We start from the raw sequence: 23,488 nt of genomic DNA, 5'->3' as shown, positions 1-23,488 counted from the left end.
AATGGTGCCGATAAATTCGCTTAATACAGGGTTGTCACAGATTTTAAATTTGTAAAAAACAACAGTATCTGCAAAGCACAATAAAAGGAGGTATGCCTGTATTTAATCCCAATCTGTTTTTCTTAATATTTGTTCCACCAAATCTCCAGTACAAATCTTTAACTCTAAGTCTCTTGTAGTTAACCTTGTTTAGAATATGCTTTTAGTTATTATCACACTAATGTCTGTCTTCACTCATGCCTTTTCCTTCCCCAGGAATTCGTTTTTTCCTATGCAAGTCCTGCATATACTACATATGAAGCCCATCAGACTAAGCGTCCGTTACTAACACATTTCTCTGTACAGTTGTCTACAATACCGATTCTCTGTTGAACTTAAAAACCACTTACTGTTGGCACATTGTCTTGTTTTAATAATGTTACTTTTTCATAAATCCATGGTTTGTCTCTCTAATTGAGTTGCAAGCTTCTAGGGAAAATTTTGGTTTTGTATGTCATTATTGAGTTTTCTACGGTCTCGGAGTACTGTGTATATTTTAGGTGTTCAGTAAATATTTTTATGGATGAGTTATGAGTAGTGATTGGTCAGTCTCTTGAGGATTCTTTAGAAATAATCTGGTTGCTTTTTTGGTTTTGTTTTCATTTCTGTGGAGTAGATTTGTATAGTGCTCTCTAGAGCTCAGTTGCTCTAGGTGCTACCTTGAGTTTCTATTTCATAGGTGTGGGAGATTTTTTTACACAAGTTAAAAGGAAGCGTATAAGGAATTGAGATGACTTTGTTGTGTTATTTTAGGACTTTTTCTATTGAAATACTGCATAATATAATTTTTGAAAGAGCTTATTTATTCATTTGGAGAGAGCGTTTGCAAACAGGTGGAAGAGCAGGAGAGGGAGAGAGAATCCTAAGCAGATGCTGTGCTGAGCATGGAGCCTGACACAGGGCCTGATCTCACGATCCTGAGATTATGACCTGAGGTGAAATCAAGAGTCAGAGGCTTAACTGACTGAGCCACCCAGGCACCATGTATAATTTTTTAGACAGTCATTAGTTTAGAACAACTCCATGTATAATTTTTTAGACAGTCATTAGTTTAGAACAACTCATATAGCACTTGAATGTGCAAAACATTTAATTATATAGTATTATATGCCTAATGAATATGATACTTGAATGGTTTTATTTTGTTCAGCATTCAAATCGTGTTTTTAATTATGTTATAATTTTACTATATTTGCATGAATCCATTTTACTGTAAAAAAGCTCCTAAAACATTAGGAACAGTGACTTGGTTTGCTGTCAGCTATTGCTAGTTAGAGCTTTTCCATCATGTTAGTAGTGAGGATTTGTAATTAAAGCATTTACACAGAAAAATAGTTCTTCTCAAATAAAAGGTTCAAAGGTCTGTTAGAATTGTATTAACTAATCAGTTGTTAATCACAGTATTTTAGTAGTGGTGAGAGTGTAAGGTCTGTTAGAATTGTATTAACTAATCACTTGTTAATCACGTAATATTTTAGTAGTGGTGAGCGTGTAGGCATTACCTTCTGGTTCTTAACATAAAACTTTTTATTTTGTTTTATAGAATAATAATAACCTGGATGCTTGCTGTGCCGTTCTCTCTCAGGAGAGTACAAGGTATCTTTATGGTGAAGGAGACTTGAATTTCTCGGATGACTCTGGAATTTCTGGCCTACGAAATCACATGACTTCTCTCAACTTGGACTTGCAGTCACAGAATGTTTACCACCATGGAAGAGAAGGAACTAGAATGAATGGAAGCAGGACTCTAACGCACAGCATTAGTGATGGACAACTTCAAGGTGGTCAGTCCAATAATGAACTCTTTCAACAGGAGCCACAGACAGCACCAGCTCAAGTTCCGCAAGGCTTTAATGTTTTTGGAATGTCTAGTACATCTGGTGCTTCAAATTCAGCACCACATCTTGGATTTCAGTTAGGCAGCAAAGGAACATCTAACCTTTCTCAACAAACTCCCAGATTTAATCCCATTATGGTAACTTTAGCCCCAAATATCCAGACTGGTCGTAACACTCCCACATCTTTGCACATACATGGTGTACCTCCACCTGTACTTAACAGTCCACAGGGAAATTCTATCTATATTAGGCCTTATATTACAACTCCTAGTGGTACAACTCGACAGACGCAACAGCATTCTGGCTGGGTATCTCAGTTTAATCCTCTGAACCCTCAACAAGCCTATCAGCCTTCACAACCTGGTCCCTGGACTACTTACCCTGCATCAAATCCTATGTCACATACCTCAGCCCAGCAGCCAAACCAGCAAGGCCACCAGACCTCTCATGTCTACATGCCTATCAGCTCACCTACTACTCCACAGCCACCAACAATTCATTCATCTGGTAGCTCCCAGTCTTCTGCCCATAGCCAATATAACATTCAGAATATTTCAACAGGACCTCGAAAAAACCAGATTGAAATCAAACTTGAACCCCCACAAAGAAACAGCTCTTCAAAATTGCGTTCTTCTGGACCTCGAACCTCCAGCAGTTCGTCTTCAGTCAACAGCCAGACCTTAAATAGAAATCAGCCCACTGTTTACATAGCTGCCAGTCCCCCAAATACTGATGAGGTGATGTCCCGTAGTCAACCCAAGGTCTATATTTCAGCTAATGCTGCCCCAGGAGATGAACAGATCATGCGGAATCAGCCCACTCTCTTCATATCCACAAACTCTGGAGCATCTGCTGCCTCCAGGAATATGTCTGGGCAAGTGAGCATGGGTCCTGCCTTTATTCATCACCACCCTCCCAAAAGTCGAGCAATAGGCAGTAACTCTGCAACTTCTCCTCGAGTCGTGGTCACTCAACCCAATACAAAATATACTTTCAAAATTACAGTTTCTCCTAATAAACCCCCTGCAGTTTCACCGGGGGTGGTGTCCCCTACCTTTGAACTTACAAATCTTCTAAACCATCCTGATCATTATGTAGAAACAGAGAATATGCAGCACCTCACGGACCCTGCATTAGCACATGTGGATAGAATAAGTGAAGCACGGAAGTTGAGTATGGGATCTGATGATGCTGCCTACACTCAAGGTAATGACACTGAAGGTGGGGTCACGTTCCATGCTGGGCTTTTTGGTATCCGTTTGATTTCACATGTAGAAATGACTATCAGTGTTATTAGTTGATCTTTGTAAGTGTCAAATCATACTACTTATAAAACCTCTGAAAGTATTCGGACCAATTGTGAATTTCATTTTTACTGCCATATAACTTAAAGTTTGAAGGATAAGGTTGTCACATCTTCAGCATAATCTACCCCCTGGTTTGCTTACTTTCTTAATATCTTAAGACTTGCTTTTCAGTGAATTCTCTTCTCTGTGGTGTTGTTGACTTGCCTTGAAAATTTCTACAGATAAAAATACATAAAAACACATTTTAGTAAGAGATTTAGGGGCCTTGGATAGTCAGTAAATCTGCCTGCTTTGACCAGGCAATTTCTCTGTTATTCCAGTATTTTCATTTTTCTAATATAACATTGTTAGTCTTATTTTATATCAAAATCTAACTTCTTGAAAGTCCTAGAATAATTTACCTTTAAGAGAGATTTTGAATTCTGTTTGCAGTATGTGTTTCTTTCAGCCTCCCTTAAACATCAACTAAAGCAGCCTTTCTTTTTATTTGGAACCATGGATAAAAACATTGGTTAGTCTATCTCACTTGATAATCCTTTTCTGAAATAAGCTAGTTGATATTGGCATAATACTAAATTATATCACTTAATTCAAGTAGAGACAATTTTTGTCATATATTTTATATGACTCTAAGTTACTTCATCTTCAGTAGGAAACCATTAAACTCCTTCAGATAAGAAAGTGGTGGTTCATTGTGTGTTTTCTTGACTATTGATGCGGTTTTGTAGATTAGCTGGGAGTCCTTTAGAGCAACAACATATCGTCATCATTTTTGGATCCCAAAATATAAGAAAAAGTATTGTAGGTTGGAAAATACTAGGTTATCACCCCTTTGCAACATGCAGCCCCATACGACCACTAGTATCACTTGTCCTTTTAAAATCTTTTGAAAATAGTGGTTTTACTGCTGAGCTTCTCAGAGGAGCCTAATTGTTTGGCCTTATTTTGTGTTTTAAACTACTATATTCTTGTGATTCTCAACTCAAGCTGGGCTGTGATGCTTTCAGATTTCATAAACACCTGTGGAGCTTTTCAATAAGGATGCCCAAGGCTCATCCCAGACTTGCTCAGTTAGAATCTCTGAAAAATGAAGTGTAGGTGTGCAGGCATGTTTTAAAGGTCCATTGGTGATTCTTTTTTTTTTTTTTTTTTAAAGAATTTATTTATTTGACAGAGAGAGAGAACAAGTAGGCAGAGAGAGGAAGGGAAGTAGGCTCCCTGCCTAGCAGAGAGCCCGATGTGGGGCTCGATCCCAGGACCCTGGGATCATGACCTGAGCTGAAGGCAGAGGCTTCCACTGAGCCACCTAAGTGCCCCTCCATGGGTGCTTCTGATTGCACTAGAAATTGTGCTAAAACTGGACGCATTTTTGTTTAGCTTCAGTCAGTACATGAATTTTAATACACCATTATTAATTTTCCTGAAATTTAATTCCTGTTCTCCCACAGTACTCTTCTCTTTCTCTCCTTCCATCAAAATAGCAGCTTTCCTGTATTTAGATACTTGCTGTTTCTTAAATGGAGAATAAATTGTTGTGTGAAGATAACTTGATAAAAGGAATTTTCCACTGAAATGGACATAATCACATTTAACTAGAGTGTGAATATAAAGTGTTGCTTAAACTTGTTACCTCCAGTTTCTCTCATTGTCTTTTGAATCTACTCCAGGCAGGATTTTACCCACTATAGTCACCCAGAATGCTGTCAGGGTCATGAGTGACAGCATTGTTACAAAACCCATGGTCTCCTTTGAGCCCTCAACTTCCTTGATGTATGTATCAGCAGCATTTACCAGTCAAGCACCCTCTTCACTGTGAAACATTTTGTTCATTCAGCTTCCAGGATACTACTTTAGAATTTCCTCCGCTCTTTTTATTCTTCGATGATTCTCCCTCCCTCATCTCTTATCTCTCCTTCCACTTCTCAAAGAAACGAGATCAAAACCTCAAAGCTTAATCCTTAGGCCTTTCTCTTTTCTGTCTGTACCATTCCCTAGGTGATCTCATTCAGTATCATGATTCTAAATATTATGTGCTAATGCTGGAGCGCCCGGGTGGCTCAGTTAAGCGTCCCACTCTTGATTTCTGCTCAGGTTGTGATCTCAAGGTCATGGGGTCAAACCCCACGTTGGACTCCGTGCTCAGCGCAGTCTACCTAGGATTCTCTTTCTTCCTCTATCCCTCCCCTGTTGGCATGTGCACACACTCCCTCTCTCTCCAGATAAATAAAATCTTTTTAAAATAATAAAAATAAATAAATATCATGTGCTAGTGATTCCCAAATTTGTAACTCTAACCTGAACTTATTCCCCGAATTTCAAGCCAGTTGATTGAACTAGTTATTTAGTGTCTCCATTTGAATGTTTACTAGGCATCTCAAAATTTCTTTATCTGCAATACCTTCTGACATTTCCCCAGCGTACTCTTCCTGTGATCAGTCCTCCCATCTCAGTTAGTGGCAACTTAAATTTTTTAGTGCTTAGGCCAGATACTTCAAAAACACCCTTGACTCCTTCTTTCTTTCGTATTTCACATTTAATTTGACAGTAAAATATGTCAACTCTAACCTTTAAAGTGTATCAGAAGTTTTCTCTCTTCTTACTACCCCATGTCACCATTATGATCTGAGCTACCATCATCTCTCAAGTGGATTATTGCAGTAGCCTACCTGCTTTCACTCTTGCTTCCTTGTGGTCTTTTTTCAGCTCAGCAGCCAGAGAGACTCTGTTAAAAAACATGAATGAGATTATCTCACTCCTCTGCAGATGATGGCTGTTTCATTCAGAGTAAAAGCTATGAAGCCTCACATGACCCACTACCCATCCCTCATCTCTTTTCCTTCTGCTTACCACTTCACTCACTGTTCCAGCCCTGTTGGCATTCCTTAAGCATGGTAGGCATGCCTTAGGCTCTTCATATTTGTCTGTTTTCTCTGTCTCAGATTCTCTTCTCCCAGAATCCATGCTTATCTCCCTTCAGATCTTTACTCAAATGTCACCTTCACCCTTTCCATGAGATTATCTTTGATCTTCCTATCTTAATCTCCACCCAGCATTTCCTGTCTCCTTCCTTGCTTATATTTACTTGGGGGGGGGGGGGGTGAATGAAGAATATTAAGACACAATACCTAATACCTGCTGAAAGTTTACTATGTGCTAGGCAGTTTTCTGAATGCCCATTCATTTCTCACAACCAAGTATAAAGTAGACACTAGTACTATTCCTATTTTCAGATTAAAACACTTAGGAACAGGGGCCACCTGCATGACTCAGTCAGTTAAGCGTCCAGATTTTGATTTTGACTCCGGTCATGATCTCAGGGTTACAAGATCGAGCCCCACATTGGCCTCCATACTGAACATGGAGCCCAATCTGAATTATCTTCTCTCTTATTTATTTAATTTATGAACATACTGGGTAAGTAAGAACCTTGCCAAAGGACAAGTAACAGAATCAATGGCATTGTAATATCTTTCCACATTTTCAAAATAAACCCTTTGGAAAGATGCTTCAAGTTTGTCTTGTAGCATCACGTAACCCCTGGTACGTCATTGTGGGGACCACATGTGCCCCGGTTTAAGAAGTGTGAAGCTAAAAGATCACTCAATGAGAAGTAAAACAAAAACAGGCAGCTGTAGGGAAAGAAATCACAACATACAATTGTAATTAGGAAAACAATTTGAAAAATAAATACCCTGGAGTTGTATTGGGAACACCTTCTAAAGGCACCTAAAGGTTTAAAAAAAAAAAGATTTAAAAAATTGCTGATGAGTGCAGGCTCTGGTCTGAGAGCTCAAAATCTACCCAAATAGCAAATAGCAGGGTTCCTTAGACTCTGCCACTCAGATTACTTCTCTTCACTAACAGCCTTCAGAACATTTAAACAACCATGCTCACTTTCTTTAAACATATCTACGTGTGAAATTCTGAATTTCATAACATCTGTGTGGCCACGCACCCTTGTATTTTCTCTGTGCGTGCACACCATATTGGGGAGATACTGTTCTGCAGCCTTCCATCTCGTTTCCTTCTGTTTCATATGGAACTGCTGTTGTTGACCCAGATTTATGCATATCCACTGACAAAGTTTTGATTGAGTGTTTTTTTTCTGACTCTGTTCTATTAGTATCAAAGGATTGTTCTTTTCTGAAAATGCATCTTTTTTTTTTTTTTAAAGATTTTATTTATTTGATAACAAGAGAGATCACAAGTAGACAGAGGCAGACGGCTGGTGGGGGGGGGGGAACCAGGCTCCCCACTGAGCAGAGAGCCCCATATGGGGCTCAATCCCAGGACCCTGAGATCACGACCCGAGCCGAAGGCAGAGGCTTCACCCACTCAGCCACCCAGGTGCCCCCAAAATGCATCTTTTATGATGGTACCTTACATGTGCATGATGCTCTGCCGTTCCTGCAGCGCTCACTACCATACTACCAGATAATACTGATCTTAAGCAAGCATCTTTCCTCAACTCTGATTTCTGTGGGGTTGGCAATACAGAGAAAAGCAATCTCTCTCCCTCCTGCAGTGAAATTGATCTTTCTATAGTTCCTGGAACATGACTATTTCCAAGTAGGAAAAGAAGCTGAGCCAGGTACTAGAGTCATAGGAAAATATTTTTCTCAGACTGAGGAGGGAATATACACATAAATATATTTGGTAAACAAAATGCATTATTTTTTTCATTTGTATTTCATATAACGTTTTAAATCTACAATAAAACATTTCAAAAAAGAGAATTTATGTTTTAAAAAGATACTTTGTTGGATATGCCCTCTGCTATAGAATGAGCAGAAGAAAAAGATGTAAATTAATGAAACTTCTATCACAATCCTACTTATTTCTCCACCAAATCTCCCACTGCTACTGCTAAAGGAAATAAATTGCACTTGAGTCTTTAAACTACCACAGGAACCAGGGACACAAATGACTGCCCAATAGTAAAGACAAATTCAGGTTTGAGAGAAGTTCCATTTCATAGTCTATGGATGTGAAGAAGACTCTTATTTTACCTGCTAAGAAGAACAAAGATTGCAGCGAAAATTGCTCAGCAGCAGTAAGATTACTGTGTGGCCAAATGGTTACATTTACCCCCCTTCAGTTATACTACCTGACTCTACCTGACTTCTGAAAGTACCAGAAATACCTGATTATTCACTGTATTCTGAGGCTTTCTCGTGTTTTCTGTTCATAGAAGTATGCTCTTAGTAACACTGGCAACTGCTATGATGTGGAGAACAAATGCTTCACTCATTCAAGCCAGTTTTCATGGTCAGGGGAAGAAGGGCTGCTTTCTATGCTAGAAGCTCTTACAAACTACCACTGCTGCCAAAAAATAATTTCTTCTCTGTTATTTTTACAGAAATCCATCTGTGCGGTGTTAAAAGTTACATATATAAGGTCATAAACATTTTTAATGATACTTCAGTACTTTCCTTCCAGTTATATTTATAGTCCTGTCATATTGTTAAGCAGTAGCCTTGACTTTGAACCTAAAATAGAAAAACAAATAAGAAAACTTACAACATGAAAATGAGCTTCTTGGACTTTGTATTTCTTATTCCTTGTCATTTTCTTTTTTATCAATGCTTCTCTCCAAATCACAACACCTTTCTGTTTAATAAGATTTCATAAAAATGCTTAATCGTGACAAAAATTGAGAGAGCTAAGTATTCTTTCCAAGAGGAGATATAACTTCAATTAGTTCAGATTTTTTTATTTTGCCTTTTGCCTTTATTTTATGCGCCTACCGATTAGAAATGCCTTTTTTGACTTACTATGTTGACCTTGAGATTATGTTAGGTAATTAAATCAAAGTGAAGCTTAATTGACATCAACCTGTACAGAATTTTCATAGTTTCTTCCCAATCTTGAGACTAACTACCTTTTTAAATTTGAAATAAATCTCAGGGTTGGAAGAGACTTTAAAATTCATCTCACATTCTTCAAAGGTTATCTAATCTATTTGCTTATCCAACACCTTAATCCTACAAAGTCCCCAGTAAGTATGAATCCATTCTGTACATGCTTGCATAGCTAAAGAACACTGCACTCTTCTAGCAAGTTATTTCCTATATTAAACTGATCTTTTTAAAAAGTATTATGCAACGTACACATATGGTAAAAGAAATTTCAACCCCCCAAAAAAGAAAGGTAGAATAAAAATGGGTCTTCTTTCAGCCCCTGCCTTAATCCTTCCACCAGCCCTCCCAGCACTTAACTCTCAGAGGTAACCTCCGTTAGCCATCTTTATCCTCCTTGGCTTCATAATCACAGGCGCACACACACCCCATCTGTAATGGGGATACACTATCCATATGGGGTGTGTATACATGAATACACATATGCAGGATTTTATCATCTGTACATACCCTATGGTATATATAACAAACATTGTAGAGAGAGACAACACGGTTTTTGCTTAACACCTTAAGATCATTGCATTTTGGCATGTACAAATTTATCTCATTCTTCCTTAAAATCAGTCCTGGGGTACCTCGGCAGCTCAGTCAGTTAAAAGGTTTAGTTATTATTTTAATAGCTTTATTAAAATAGAGTTAATCCCATGAAGTTCACTTACTTACAGTGTACAAATCAATGATTTTTGGTATAGTCACTTATATGCCACCAGAAACAACAACCAATGTTAAACATTCTTCTCCCCTCTGGAAGAAACTCCACACCCTTTAGCCATCACCCGCCTGTCCCATTACCTCCAGCCCTAGTCCTAAGCAACCAGTCATCTACTTCTAGATTTACATCTTCTGGATACCTCATATAAATGAAATTATATAATACATAGTTTTCTGTGACTGGCTTTTTTCACCTAGCATAATGTTTTAGAAGTTCATCCATGCTGTAGCATGTGTTAGTACTTCATTCCTTTTTATAGCCAAATAATGCACTAGTGTAGAGAGATACACTACACTTTTGTTTGTTCGTTCATCAGTTGATGGACATTTGGTTGTTTCCATCTTTCAGCTATTACAAATAATGCTACTGTAAACATTCATGTACACTTTTTTGTGGACATTTGTTTTTATATCTCTTGGACATATACTGGGAGTGGAATTCCTCATCCACATGGTAATTCTCTGTTTAGCCACTGAGGAACTGCCAGACTGCTTTCCAAAGTGACTGCACCATTTGGCAGATTCCACCAGCTGATTAAGAGGATTTTGATTTCTCTACATCGTCAACAATATTTGCCATTGTTTGACTTTGAAGCTTGCCATCCCAATAACTGTAAAGTCATATCTCCTTGTGGTTTTGAGTTGCATTTCTCTGATGGCTAATGACATGGAAGGTTACTACAGGTGTTTATTGGCCATTTGTCTATTTTCTTTGGAGAAATGCCTATTTATATCCTGTGTCCCCATTTAAATTGGGTAATTTGTCTTTTTCTACTGAGTTATGTGAATTCTTTGTGCTTTCTAAATGTAAGTCTCTTACATGATTTGTAATTATTTTTTCCTATTCTGTGAATTTTCTTTTTCCCTTTTTTTTAAGTAAGCTCTACACCCAATATGGGGCTTGAACTTATGACCCCCGCAATCAAGAGTTGCATGCTCTGGGGCACCTGGGTGGCTCAGTGTGTTAAAGCCTCTGCCTTCTGCTCAGGTCATGACTCCCAGAGTTCTGGGATCGAGCCCCATATTGGGCTCTTTGCTCAGTGGGGAGCCTGCTTCCCTCTGTCTCTCTGCCTACTTGTGATCTCTGTCTGTCAAATAAATAAAATCTTTAAAAAAAGAATTGCATGCTCTACCAACTAAGCCAGCCAGGCATCCCGTCTTTCTATTTTTCTTAATAGTGTTCTCTGCAGCACAGAAGTTTTTAATTTAGCTACAGTCCAACTTATTTATTTTGCTGTTTCTCCTTTCATTGCACATGTTTTTGGTGTCATATCTAAGAATCACTTGCCAAATCAGAGGTCATGAGAATTACTCCTATGTTTTCTCCCAACAGTTTTATAGTTTTAATGCTCATATTTTGATCTTTAATGTATTTTGAGTTAATTTCTATATACTAGTATGAGGTAAGGGCCTAACTTCATTCTTTCACATGTGGCTTATCCAGATATCCCTGCACCCATCTGTTGAAAAGACTTTTCTTTCCTCATTGAATGGTCTTGGCACCCTCATAGAAAATCAGTTGACCTTAAGCACATGGGTTTATTTCTAGACTCTTAATTATTTTTCATTGATCTATCTGTCTATCTTTATGTCAGTACTATACTGATTAATTATTGTTACTTTGTGGTAAGTTTTGAAATTGAGACATGTAAATTCTGCATTTTTCTTTTTCTGGATTATTTTGGTTATTTGTGGCCTCTTGTTCCATATAAATTTTAGAATCAACTTGTCAATTTCTACAGATAAGTCAGCTGGGATTCTTATAGGAATTGCACTGAAATATTTTTCTACATATACTTGATCTAAAAATAAATACAATCAAAATAAAAGGGTATGGGGGCGCCTGGGTGGCTCAGTGGTTTGAGCCGCTGCCTTCGGCTCAGGTCATGGTCTCGGGGTCCTGGGATCGAGTCCCACGTCGGGCTCTCTGCTCGGCGGGGAGCCTGCTTCTCTCTCTCTCTCTCTCTCTCTCTCTGCCAGCCTCTCTACCTACCTGTAATCTCTCTCTGTCAAATAAATAAATAAAATCTTTAAAAAAAAAAAATAAATAAAATAAAAAAAATAAAAAATAAAAGGGTATGTACTGAAAAGTTCCCCTCACCAGAGACAACCAATAGCTATTCACAAATATTTCATTTTGTATTTTTCTAAAAATTGAAACTGTCTACCAAGCATATATATGTATATAAACATATTTATATACATATATACACACATATTTACACCTCTTTTTGTACAAATACAGCATGTTGCTTTTTGTCTTTGTCATTTTTTTGTCTCTGTCTCTTTGAAATTATTCCATGTCAGCAGGTGCAGATCTCTTTTCTTAAAAAACGGCTGCGTAGTATTTTGTACCATAATCCATAACCAGGCCTTTCTTGATAGATAGACCTTAAGGTCTTGTTTTTACAAACTGCTGCAGTAAAAATCCTGTACATACATATTTATGCCCGTGTCCAAGTATGTTGGCAGAAGAGATTAGATTACCAGGAGTGGAACTGCTGTGTCAAAGGATATGTGTATTTTTAATTTTGATAGATATATCATTTAGCCTTGGTTATGCTTCAGTAACAAACTGGCTTTAACAACCAAGGTTTATCTCTAGCTCACTTGCCACCATAGATTAGCTGGTGGGCTCTGTTCTGTATCATCCTCACTTAAGGACCCAGGTTGAGGGAAGCTCCATTCCATGCCTCCATGAGTGGTCAGGCAAGACAAAAGGAATACAACAAATCGGTACTGATTCCTTAAGCTTCTACCCAGACATATTACTCTTTAGTAAAGCAAGTTACTGAGCCACATCTAACCACATCTGATTGCTAGAGAATGGAGAGGCATAATTCTACTATACATACCCAGAAGGCAGAGAGCCAGAAATACTTGGTGAAGGACACCAATGACTACCACAGAACATGTTGCCAATTTCAAGACTCTATCTACCAATTTATACTCTCATATTTGTAATTATGGCAACAATTTTTGGGGGGCAACTTTTTTTTAAAATTTTTATTTATTTATTTGACAGATCACAAGAAGGCAGAGAGGCAGGCAGAGAGAGAGAGAAGGAAGCAGGCTCCCTGCTGAGCAGAGAGCCCGATGCGGGGCTCAATCCCAGGACCCTGGGATCATGACCTGAGCCGAAGGCAGAGCCTTTAACCCACTGAGCCACCCAGGTGCCCCTTTTGGCAACATAAATAAGGATGTTCCTTTCTTCCCTCCCCTACCCATCACTATGTAGGTGATTGAAAAGTATGTATATATCTTTGTCAATCTAGCAAGCTAAAATGTATTGTTTGGGATTTTTAAAAATTGCATCTTTTAAATATGAGTGAGTTTGAGCATCTTTTCCTGTATTAATTTTTAAGCCATTTATATTTTGTGAACTTGCCTGTTTTTGTTGGATACCTGGTCTGTTTTTTTCTAATACATGATTACTTTTAACTTGATCAATAAATTTTTTTGTTTTATAATTTTCTTTAATTTTGTATGTTCAAATTTGCCAATCTTTTTTTCCTTTCTGGTTTCTGGGGTTTATGTCTTATTTAGAAACTAGCCCTTCGGGGCACCTGGGTGGCTCAGTGGGTTAAAGCCTCTGCCTTCAGCTGAGGTCATGGTCTCAGGGTCCTGGGATCGGGCCATGGGGCTCTCTGCTCAGCAGGGAGTCTGCTTCCTCCCTCTCTCTCTGCCTACTTGTGATCTCTGTCAAATAAATAAATAAAATCTTGAAGAAAAAAGAAAGAAAGAAAGAAAGAAACTAGCCCTTCACAACATTCCAGTATTTCAAAAGATCAGAAATCTTGCACATACCTTCTCATAAATTATAGTGATAGTCTTTGAAACTATATAGAATTGGCCTCATTTCTCTTACCTGTGGCAACCCTTCAAAAACTTGAAAATAGTTATTTTCATATTTCATATTCCCCCTTTAAAAGGGTAAGCCTTTTTAAACTGTAAATGTCCCCAGTTTCTTTAATGGTTCATCCATTTGTATTTCTTGGAGGCTCTTTTGGCTTCTCTAAGGCCTGGTTTTATTTTTCTCTAAAACAAAAATTTTAGATAGTATCTGTATCTTAATGCTGTAAGATTGCATTAGAATCTTACTTATGTACAAATTAGGCCAAAAAAGTGTTATCAAGCAGAAATCTCATACTCCTCTATTATTAATATGAAGTATAAGTAATTTAAGATTCTTAAAAATAATTACAGGAGTTAAGCATCATTCCTCATAGTTTTGTTATTTCTGTTACCCAGATTACAGGCCTAGTTGCAGCACTGTTGAAAGATCGGATTTCAGAGTCTCCTTAAAAATGGGAAAGTAGATGAAAACATCAAGATGTTTATTTTAATGAGTAATTGCCATCTTTGAATCCTTTGTGACTCCATCACTAAACAAGTGATAATAATTACACATTAGCATATAAAACGAATACCCCTGCTGTCAACAGTTAGAGTCTAGAAAAGTCTTGATTTATTTTAGAAGCTGACATTGTACCTTGCTTGGTACAGTCACTTAGGCATGTACCTGATTTAGGCATATAAAATCATTATGACAGACGAAAGTATAAAAGACATTAGGAATAAATATCTATTGTAAATATCTATTGTGTTTCCAATGGCAAATTTCTCTCTCTCCTCTCTCTCTTTTATAATAAGCCCAAGATCTTTGTATCCATAAATACCTGTTATATTTTCCAGTGGCAAAGGTATTCTTTTAATATGTGCACTGCATACCCCCCTTTTTTTTTACTTTTGGAGAAATTATGTTATTTACAATATTAAATACCTAAAATTAGTAAAGCTAACATCATCTGAAACTTGAGGTGTGTTTTTCTAATTACAAATAAAGTTGAGTAAGAAATTGTTTCCATCGCTCCCTGAAAGTTGACAAAAGCTGGGTAAAGACTAAGCTTTCTAAAACTGCTGCTTAAAAGAGATGCCTAGAGGGGTGGCTTACGGGCCCTAGTATTTGAATTAACTAATAGTTATTTTAACAACCACAAGAGGGAGTTGCATACTTAAATTACCTTTATCTACTAAAATGTAATTTTGACTGAAAGAGGATTTCAAAAGGTACTGAATTTTTTTTCTCTGTTACTTATCTTCCCCTTTTTTTGTGTTTCAAATAGTTATATATATATAACTATATATAACTATATATATATATCAGATTATAGGTTTAGAAAACAAAGTCAATGTGTGATCAAGATGTTAAATACATAAGTTATTTTATTTTCTTGGTAGAACTAGCATATAAAAAAAGCTACCTTTCCGCATTGTGAGCAACCTAGAAGTCTTGCCATATTTCAAAATGTATTCAGTTGCACTGTGATAAATACTAAAGATAAACATTCAAGGAAACTCTAAAATAAATTTCATGTTTTTATTTTATTAATATTTCTATCTCTTAGACCAAAAATTAGTATTTTACTCTGTCATTCATTGAAAGTCAAATTGTCATTATTTTACAGTTAACAGATATTTATCAAGTGCCTACAGTTGTCAAGGTTTAATATAGATACCCCGTGGTACAAAACTGAATTCAGTGTTTACTCTCAAGGAGCTTGAGGTTTAGTTGAGACATGTACTTAATAATGAAAACTCAAAAATGCTGCATTTTTCCAAGTGTAAAATGAAATGAACTAACAAAAAAAGCAAGTTTCTCCTATAGTGGGATATTGATTTATAAATACAAAGTAATAATATTTAAGCTCTTGAACTAGTTTAACTTTGTTTCCTTCCTTGACATTTTACTCATGGTAATGTCCTTTGAACAGGGAGTATAGAAATTGACTTAAATTCCTTAACTATTAAAATTATCTTGGGGGTGCCTGGGTGGCTCGGTTGGTTAAGCATCTGACTCTTCAGTCCAGGTCTTCAGCTCAGGGTTATAAATTCAAGCCCTGCACTGGGCTCCACATCCAATCCAGAAAATCTCAGATTCCAGAATAGTAAAAATGTAATTAATGTGTTTTTGGCTGAATGAAATACTGTTACAATGCAAACATCACAGATAAAACTAAAGCACAGTCTTTACCAATGCCTTATTATAGTAACTACTCATGTATGACTGGATATTATTTTACCAAGGTATGCATGCTTATATACATTTATATGTATTTTATAGTATCTTATAAATATAGTATAGTTATAGTATCTGTATACCTATAGTATACTATAGTATCTTATAAATATAGTTATAAGATATAAATATGTATCTAATATATATAGACACAATTATGTATCTGGGTTTAGGTCTATCTTTAAATTATCCTTGTTCCACATTCAGTGAACTCCTTCAGTTGGAAGGCTAGTGTTTTCTTTCAGTTCTGAAAATCCCCTCCTGATTCCTGTTTCCACTGTTTCTTTCTAGAACTTCTCTTATACAACAATTTGACTTCCTAGACAGCCTTCTCTTTCTCATCGTTAATCCTCAAATATTCTACCTCCTTATCTTTCCTGTTCTGTAATTGAGTATACTTCCTTAGTTTTTGCTCCAACCCAGATAGGACATTTTCATTTCGGCAAATGCTGTTTTTAATTTCTAAGAGCTAGTTATCTAATTCTTTTCTCACAGCAGATTGTTTTATGGGTATGTGAATATCACAGATCACTTAATGATGCTAATTAGGATTTAAGTTTTTGTCTAGCTCCTGAATTATCTCTGCTTAATCTGGGTTTAATCTTTCTCTTTATCTAGGTCTTTTACATGTCAAATGTTACTGAAATATGTGGCGATCCATGGCTGTTGGTTTATATATAAGAATGAAGGACTGTGAAAGCTAACTTCCTTAGGTAGAGCCTGATTCAGACCAAAAGGGTCTTATTTATAAAAATACTGTAATTGGGGCGCCCAGGTGACTCAGTTGGTTAAGCATCTGCCTTCAGATCAGGTGACTATCTCAAGGTCCTGGGATCCAGCCCCATATCAAGCTCCCTGGTCTGCTTATCCCTCTCCCTCTCCCTCTGCCCAACCTGGCTCTCCTGCTCCCCAACTCATGCTTTCTCTCACTCAGTCTTTCAAATAATTTTTTTTAAATGACTGTAATTAATTTTCTTCATTACGAGTCTGATAACGGCTCTTAATGTATATGTACTGTATAATGGTTTATATGGTAGAAGTTAAAATTAGGAGACAGACCACAACTAGAGAACAGGAGTTCATTGGCTTTAGCTGAATTTTCATGATTTACCTTGACACCCCTCTTTTCTTTGTCATTCATCTTTCCCAGATTTCTATCTAAAAATCCCAAGCAACAAATGAAAGTGAACTAGACACATAAAAATCCAGGCCCTTAGAAGAAAGAATTGCTAAGAAAGAGTCATATATCTCTCCTGCTATCTTCAGAGCACTTTTTATTTTGTTTATAATTGACAGACATACTTAAGAAATCCCGAATAGTCTATAAACTACATTTGTCACTTCTAAGTAATATAGTCATTATAACTCTGCTCTAAGTTTTTGTTTTCACTGGAAAGAAATCTCTCATAAATTCTCAGACTGTGGATTCACAATATTTTACTTTAGGGCTTCAGGCTAATCATAGGATATATCTTGCCATTTTCCCCAAAGGCAAGTCATGTCATTAGCCATTGTAAAAACGTCTCTCTTTATGAATGTAATATTTTTTTCTATTTCAGAAACATTCTGAAGAATTTACTCTTTAACTTCAAAATACCCCCACAACCTTCAGCAGCTCTGGCTCCTTCATTTTTCTACATCTTTTTTGAATCATATTTCTGGCTGTTGTTAAAGGGTATCTCCTGCTAATATTGGTCTTCTGTCTAGCTCTCAACTCTGTAGTTTACTTTTGTATTTTGATAGAAACAAAAACTATCATATTGGGGATTACTAATGGAGCTCTCTCTGACTGGAAGAGTGTTCAGCCCCTGTCCTGGAATGTATGTTCTGAGATACACTGGTTGGAAAATAAATTTGAATGTTCTTCTATAAGTTTTCGAAACAAAGTTGGATGCTAGCTACCCCCCTCCCCGAATTTTATCATTAAGAAGCCTCTTTATCTCATAACATACTTTGCCCTAAAGTCCATTTTTTTTTTCTGAAGTGGGTATTACTACACTTGGGTTATTTTGATTTTATACTCATTTGGTCACTTTCAAAACTTCTTTTTTTTCTGAAGTGGGTATTACTACACTTGGTTTATTTTGATTTTATACTCATCTGGTCACTTTCAAAACTTTTCTAGTGGGGGCACCTGCCCAACCAAGGGCAACTAGCTTTCGATTTTGGCCTACTTCATGATCTTGGATCTTGGTACCCTTCATGATCTTGGATCTTGGTGCCCGGGGATCAAGCTCCCTGTCAGGCTTTGCGCTCAGCAGGGAGTCTGCTCGAGAATTCTCTCCCTCTGCCGCTCCCCCGACCTCCACTCCCATACATGCCCTGTCTTTCCGAAGTAAATAAATAAATCTCTTAAGGGGAAAAAAAAAAAAAAAAAACACTTCTCTACTGGCCAAGATTTTCTCTATATCTTTGGTTTTCAGTAGTTTGATTATGGTATGTCTGGTTTGTTTTGTTTTAATACTGCTTGGAGATCTCTGGGCTTCTTTAATCTGTGATATGTTGTCTTTCCTTAATTTTAGAAGATATTTTCCCATTATCTCTTCAAATATTTCTTCAGACTTGTTTTTCACTGATTACATGTGTATTATTAGACTGTTTGATATTTCCTGCATCTCTTGGATGCTTTGTTCTTTTTTTCAATTTTTTCTTTGTGTTTGGGTAATTTCTGTCTCTCAAGTTCACTGATTCTTCTGTGTCCAGTGTGCTGGTAAGTCTGTTGAAGGAATCTTTTTTTTAAAGATTTTATTTATTTGACAGAGAGCTGGAGGGGGAACCCAACAAAGGGGAGAGACAGCAGGAGAGGGGAGAGCAGGCTTCCCACTGAGGAAGGAGCCCGAAGCGGGGCTTGGTCCCAGAACCTTGGGATCATGACTGGAGCCTAACACAGACGCTTAATGACTGAGCCACCCAGGTGCCCCTGTTGAAGGAATCTGTTTTCTCTGATGCCATATTTAATTTCCAGCATTTGCCCTTTTTTTATAATTTACATTTCTTAGATTATCTCTTCATTCTTGCCTGTTGTCCACCTTTTTAACTAGATCCTTTAACATATTAATCACAGTTATTTTTAAATTCCATCAGGTAGTTCTAGCATCTGGGTCATCTTCTAGTGTGGTTCTGTTGATTGCCTTATCTCTTGGTGATGTTGGGTTTTTCTCTTGCTTTCTGTGTGTCTCATAATTTCTTGTTAAATGCCAAATGTTGTGTGTAAAAAAAAAAAAGAGAGAGAGAGAAGAGACTAGATAAGTAGTATTTACACCCAGAAACAAGAACACCTCTCTTTTCTGTGGGTTATTAAAGGGCTGAGTCAGTTCAATGAGGTGCAGAGCTGGGTTTGGGTGTTGATGTTGCCTTTAGCGTACCACAGACTTTGAATATCCCCAGCAATTGACTCCTTTTATTTTGTGTCTCTTCGAGTGGTACCCAAAGCACAAAATATTTATTTTACTTTAGTCCTTTTACTCCTGACCTTTCTGTGCTATGATGAGTCCCCTTCTACTCAAACTTCCTAATATGATCAAGTCTCCACATGATCTGATAAAGGGCCAAATAGTAAATAAACTGTGTATGATTTTGCAAGCCGTGCAATTTCTGTCATAGCTCTTCACTTCTGCTGTTGTAACACAAAAACAGCTACAGACAGTAAGTAAACAAGTAAGCGTGGCTGTACTCTGGTAAAACTTTTTTTCCGCAGAACAGGCAGTGGGCCGTTTTTGTCCATTGGTCCAGTTTGTTGACCACTTCTTTAGGGCCTTGTTCTTGCACACACACACACCACACACACACACACACACAAACACACACACACATCTCTCCTACCTCTATAGTGTAAGCTCCACAAGGGCAGGAATTTTTCCTGTTCATTGATTTCATAAGTAGACTCTCAATATATTAAATGTGTGAATGAATTGTTTTAAATGTGTTCTTATGAACAGCATATACCCAAATTTTAAAGAATCTAATGTGCAGATCTCTTGTATCTAAACAAATACATTTAATTAAATTAGAGTTGTGATTACTGATATATTTGGAATTATTCTTGTCATGATTTTTTAATTTTTTTTTCCTTCTTTCCTGCCATCTAAGTTTAACCAGATAATAATAATAATTTCTCCTTTTATTTGGTCTTTTAATTTAGAAACTGCATTCTATTTAGCTTTCTCTACTAATGATCCCTAGCTAGTTAACATGTGTGTGTATTTTTTTTTAAGTAGGCTTCACACCCAATATGAGGCTTAAGGTCAATGACCCCAAGGTCAAGAATCACATGCTCTACTTACTGAGCCAGCCAGGTGCCCCAACATGTGTATTTGGTTTAGCAACATTTGAGAGTATTCCTAAATACTTTTAAGACTTTAGAATGCTTGTCTGGTCTTCACATTTCCAATTTCTTGTTATTTTCTAATGTTCTAGTTTTATTTTTTTCTAAGCAATTTATGCTACCCCACCCACTGCCATGGTCCTTCTCCATTGTTTTAGAGTTAGAACTTTATTTGAATTTATTCATCTGTTCTTTCCTTTTGTATTAATTTCCGTCTTATCAAAAAACATTAGTAGTTCTTTCAGCCGCAATCTGTGGTTGGTAAATTCCCCTAAACTTTATCTAAAAATGTATTTATTCATCCATGCTCTGATAATCTAGAGGATCAAATTATTGCATTATCTTCTAGATTCTGTTATTTCTTTAGTTTTGGAACATTTTCAGCAAGCATCTCTTAATCAAATTTTGCCTCTCCTCCATTCTTTCTGTTATCTTCTTCTGGAACTCCTTTTTAGACTTACATGAGATTTTTTAACCCCTTTAATGTTTGCTGTCACTTTATCTCTGTGTCTGGGTAATGATCTTAGATTTATCTTCCAGGTCACTAACTGTCTTTTACTTTGTCTAATCTGCTGTTTCATTTGTTTGATTTTTTCATTTCACTGACTATATTTCTCATTTCTAGAGTTGTTTATGGTACTTTTCCTTTTTTTTTTTCTTTCCAGATTTTTATTTAAATTCTGTTAGTTTAACACATAGTGTAATATTGGTTTCAGGAGTAGAATTTAGTGGTTCATCACTTACATAGAAGACCCAGTGCTCATCCCAAGTGCCCTCCTTAATGCCCATCACCCACTTAGCCCATCCCCCACCTACCTCAATTAAGCCTGTTTGTTCTCTGTTTAAGTGGGTCTCTGACCCTCTGACCCTCTGTTTAAGGGTCTCTTATGGTTTGCCACCCTCTTTCTTTTTTTGCTATCCACTTCTTTCTCTCATATGTTCATCTATTTGTTTCCTATATCCCACATTTAAGTAAAATAAGATACTGGTCTCTGACTGACTTATTTTATTTAGCATATGTACCCTAGCTCTATCCAAATTGTTGTAAAAGCAAGATTTCATTCTTTTTTATGGCTGAGTAATATTCCATTGTGTGTGGGGTGTGTGTGTGTGTGTATGTGTGTGTACGTGTGCACCACAGCTGCTTTATCCATTCATTAGTTGATGGATACTTGGGCTTTTTCCATAGTTTGGCTATTCTTGATAAGGCTGCTTTAAACATCAGGGTGCACATACCCACTTTGAATCTGTATTTTTGTATCCTTTGGGTAAATACCTAGTAGTGCAGTCTCCCCTTTTAAGGAACTTCCACACTGTCTTCCAGAGTGGCTACACCAGTTTGCATTTCCACCAGAGTGTAAGAGGGTTCCCCTTTCTTTGCATCCTCCCCAACATCTGTTTCCCTTGTTAACTTTAGCCATTCTGACATGTGTGGGGTGATATCTCATTGTGGTTTTGATTTGTATTTCCCTGATGGTGAGTGACGTTGAGCATCTTTTCGTGTATCTGTTACCCATTGGATGTCTTTGGAAGAATGTCTATTCATGTCTTCTGACCATTTCTTAACTGGATAGATTATTTGGTTTTGGGATGGTGAGTTTTATAAGTTCTTTGTAGTTTTCGGACGCTAACCCTTTACATCATTTGTAAATATCTTTTCCTATTCTTTAACCTGTCTTTTGAGTGTGGGGGCTCTTTCTGGGCCATTGATTCTCATGGTAGATCATTTTCTTGTTTGGTCATAGTTTTCTATTGAGAGCTTCTCTTCAATTTTTCCGTATGGATCCCTTAGTAATAGCTCACTGGTAGTAGAAGTGGATTGCTGACAATCAGTTTGCATTTGCTTCTAGCAGACACTCCAAAGAAATCACTAGCCTGGGGATAATTGTCATAATAATTTCTCACCCTGTGGTTCACTCTCTGCCCTTAAAATATAAATTTTGATCACTCAAATGTGTTATAAGTTGGGTTTCAGTTTCTTAGGAAATCTGTTCTCATCCCCGCTCATAATATAATATTGAAGAGTACCACAAATATATATCTTGTTTTATAATTTCAGCATAAATATAAACCATCATTTAGTCATTAGAGAAATTGAAGGATTTAGTCATTAGGGAAAAATTTTTGAGTATTAATTTTAAGAAATGCTACTTATAAATAATGACAAATTTGAACAAATTTCTAAATAATGCCACTTGAGACACATTATCAGTAGATGGTTGTAGTTTAGAAATGAAGGAAAGTATATTATTCCTCATCTTCCTTTGCCTTGTCCTTCATTCTCACTATAGTCCTGCTTCCAGCTTTTCTTCTCTTTGTGTCCCAGTCAAAAAATAACAACCTACACCCTTGTCTTCTTTTAGGAGAATGAACAAACCCTTATTTAGAATTATATTTTGGAAATAGATGGATAAAACTGCAGTTCACATAAATAAGCCAATTTGAATAAAAGTCTGACAAAACAAGCTTGATAGGAAAGTAACAAAGACACAGCAAGTTTTCAACCAAGAACATGTTTATCTCCAAAAACACCTCCCTGAAGTCACAAAATATGTATTAAAATGGGAGGAAAGTTAACAGTGTTTTAGTGTTTATCAAAAAAGAATCAGCCATGGTTTTTAAAACATGAAACATTATGCCCAAGTATTTATTTCTTCCAATAAATAAGAAAGGAGAATTACAGACGAAGCATCTATGGATTAGAACAGTGTCAGATTTTGGTGGGGGGGGCGGGATTACCTACCATTTAAGGTTAATTTTGAAGTACTTGAGCCTAATAGCCTCCCCCCTTCCATACCCCAATTCTGGCTCTAGAATACACTGCTAGATTGAATAGCCCAAATGTGCCATAGTCTTTTTCTTATTTTTTAGATTCATAAAATTTGAGATTAATTGAAGATGACTATTCAGCATTAATCTAATCTTCTGTTTAATCTACTTGAGTTTTTCATTTTAATAGTTTTCCTTTTTAAAGGTTGTTAACTGTACTTTTCTAAATCCACCTGTTTTCTCATGATAGAATCATCCCAAGCTGACTTTTTACAAAAGTGGCCACAGGTTATCTTTACTTCCAGTCCAGTACCCTAAAAAGGAGGCTTACATTGTCCAAGGATTAATCATAAGAACATACACTGATTTTTATGACTTAAGAAAGTTTCCCATGCAGTTTATCATTCATGCTACAAGTCTGATTTACATAATTTCTTTCTTTAAAAATCTTAGGAAAATAAAGGAACGTGGGTGTCAGTTAAGTATCCAACTCTTGATTTCAG

General features: G+C 36.8%; 1 protein-coding gene across 6 annotated transcripts in view; it reads left to right on the top strand.

The window, feature by feature from the left end:
• Positions 1 to 23,488, top strand: part of TAB2 (TGF-beta activated kinase 1 (MAP3K7) binding protein 2) — a 92,120-nt gene that overhangs the window by 53,743 nt on the left and 14,889 nt on the right. For all 6 annotated transcript variants that reach the window (XM_059177289.1, XM_059177287.1, XM_059177292.1 and 3 more), the window contains one exon: positions 1,583 to 3,083. In XM_059177289.1, coding sequence (XP_059033272.1) covers positions 1,583 to 3,083 — 1,501 coding nt within the window. The remainder of the gene's footprint in view (positions 1 to 1,582; positions 3,084 to 23,488) is intronic.

The sequence above is a fragment of the Mustela lutreola genome, chromosome 6, assembly GCF_030435805.1.
Source record: "Mustela lutreola isolate mMusLut2 chromosome 6, mMusLut2.pri, whole genome shotgun sequence".
Lineage (NCBI taxonomy): Eukaryota > Metazoa > Chordata > Mammalia > Carnivora > Mustelidae > Mustela > Mustela lutreola.
The sequence above is the reverse complement of the archived record's forward strand: the minus strand, read 5'-3'. Positions and strand labels throughout refer to the sequence as shown.